This window comes from Asparagus officinalis, chromosome 6, assembly GCF_001876935.1.
Source record: "Asparagus officinalis chromosome 6, Aspof.V1, whole genome shotgun sequence".
NCBI classification, from domain to species: Eukaryota; Viridiplantae; Streptophyta; class Magnoliopsida; order Asparagales; family Asparagaceae; genus Asparagus; species Asparagus officinalis.
Window position 1 is genome coordinate 64060917 of NC_033799.1, and position 1301 is coordinate 64062217.

A 1301-nucleotide genomic window follows, 5' to 3' on the forward strand; every position below is an offset into this window, starting at 1 on the left:
TCTGATTATGCAGGTGATCGTGATAATAGCAAATCCACCACAGGTTATGTGTTTGTACTTGTTGGCGGAGCTGTAAGCTGGGTTTCAAAACTACAGTCAGTTGTGGCTACTTCAACAACAGAAGCAGAGTATGTAGCAGCTACACAAGCTAGTAAAGAAGCGATGTGGTTGAAGATGGTGCTGGAGGAACTCGGCTATGAACAAAAGAAGATATCTTTATTTTGTGACAGTCAGAGTGCTTTGCATTTGGCAAGAAATCCAGCCTTTCATTCAAAGACCAAGCACATTCGAGTTCAGTATCACTTCGTTCGTGAGAAAGTGGAAGAAGGAACAGTGGATATGCAGAAAATTCACACCAAAGACAACCTAGCAGATTTTTTGACAAAAACAGTTAATACTGACAAATTCATTTGGTGTCGATCCTCCTGTGGTCTGTCTGAGATGTAAGCAACATGAAGATGGCAAGATAGAAAGAATGGTGTGAAGATATGATTGATACTCAATCAAATCTTCAAGTGGGAGATTGTCAAGCACAACTCCAAAACCACCGAAAGAAGCAGCAACCTTTGTTGATATTTTGAAAGAAAACAAAAGAGCGGGCCCCACTACTATAGTAAAATATTAATATTTTATTGTGCATAGTGTTTTTCCAAAAACTATAAATAGGGCTCCAAATCCTTAAGGAAATCTCATCTCAGAAACAACTTCTTATATAGAAGAGTGTGAGAGAAAAAATAGAGAGAGTATCCCCTTAGAAAGAGGGATTGTAACTCCAGAGTTTTCTCCTCATAGTGAATTCTTCTATCCTTGCCCGTGGACGTAAGCAATCAAGTGCCGAACCACGTAAATCTGTGTGTCTAATATTTTATCTCTACTTTTGCTCTACTATTGCTGCGACCCTGCTCTATTGGGTCCCGGGTTTGTCCCAACAGCACTAGCACTAACAGAAGAAAACAATAAAAAGGGAGAAAATGCAGAAGAGTCTCAAATTACACATAGAGATTACAACAGATAAGAAAAGCACCACCTCCTCTCGACTATGATTTACCCGAACTCACGTACAACGACACCAACGCCCACAAGTCCTACAGGTTTTTTACAAGCCAAAGCAAGCAACAAAGCAGGCCTCATCGGTTTCATGCGAACTCACTGCTCGCAACCGGTGCATGTTCTCCGCACATGAAAGCGTAGGTGTACACAAGGCCTGCAAGCCCACCACCGATCAGCGGGCCGACCCAGTAGATCCAGTGATTGGTGAAGTCCCCACTGGCGACCGCAGGGCCGAATGATCGGGCCGGATT

The 1301-nt window shown here is 42.7% G+C and overlaps 1 protein-coding gene across 1 annotated transcript in view; it reads right to left on the reverse strand.

Moving 5' to 3' along the window:
• LOC109844489 (probable aquaporin TIP2-2) overlaps positions 956 to 1301 on the reverse strand; it is a 2298-nt gene continuing 1952 nt past the window's right edge. Inside the window, 1 exon segment of the mRNA XM_020413546.1 lies at positions 956 to 1301. This exon segment is cut by the window's right edge and continues 10 nt beyond it. Within this exon segment, the coding sequence (XP_020269135.1) occupies positions 1137 to 1301 (165 nt within the window). The 3' untranslated portion in view covers positions 956 to 1136.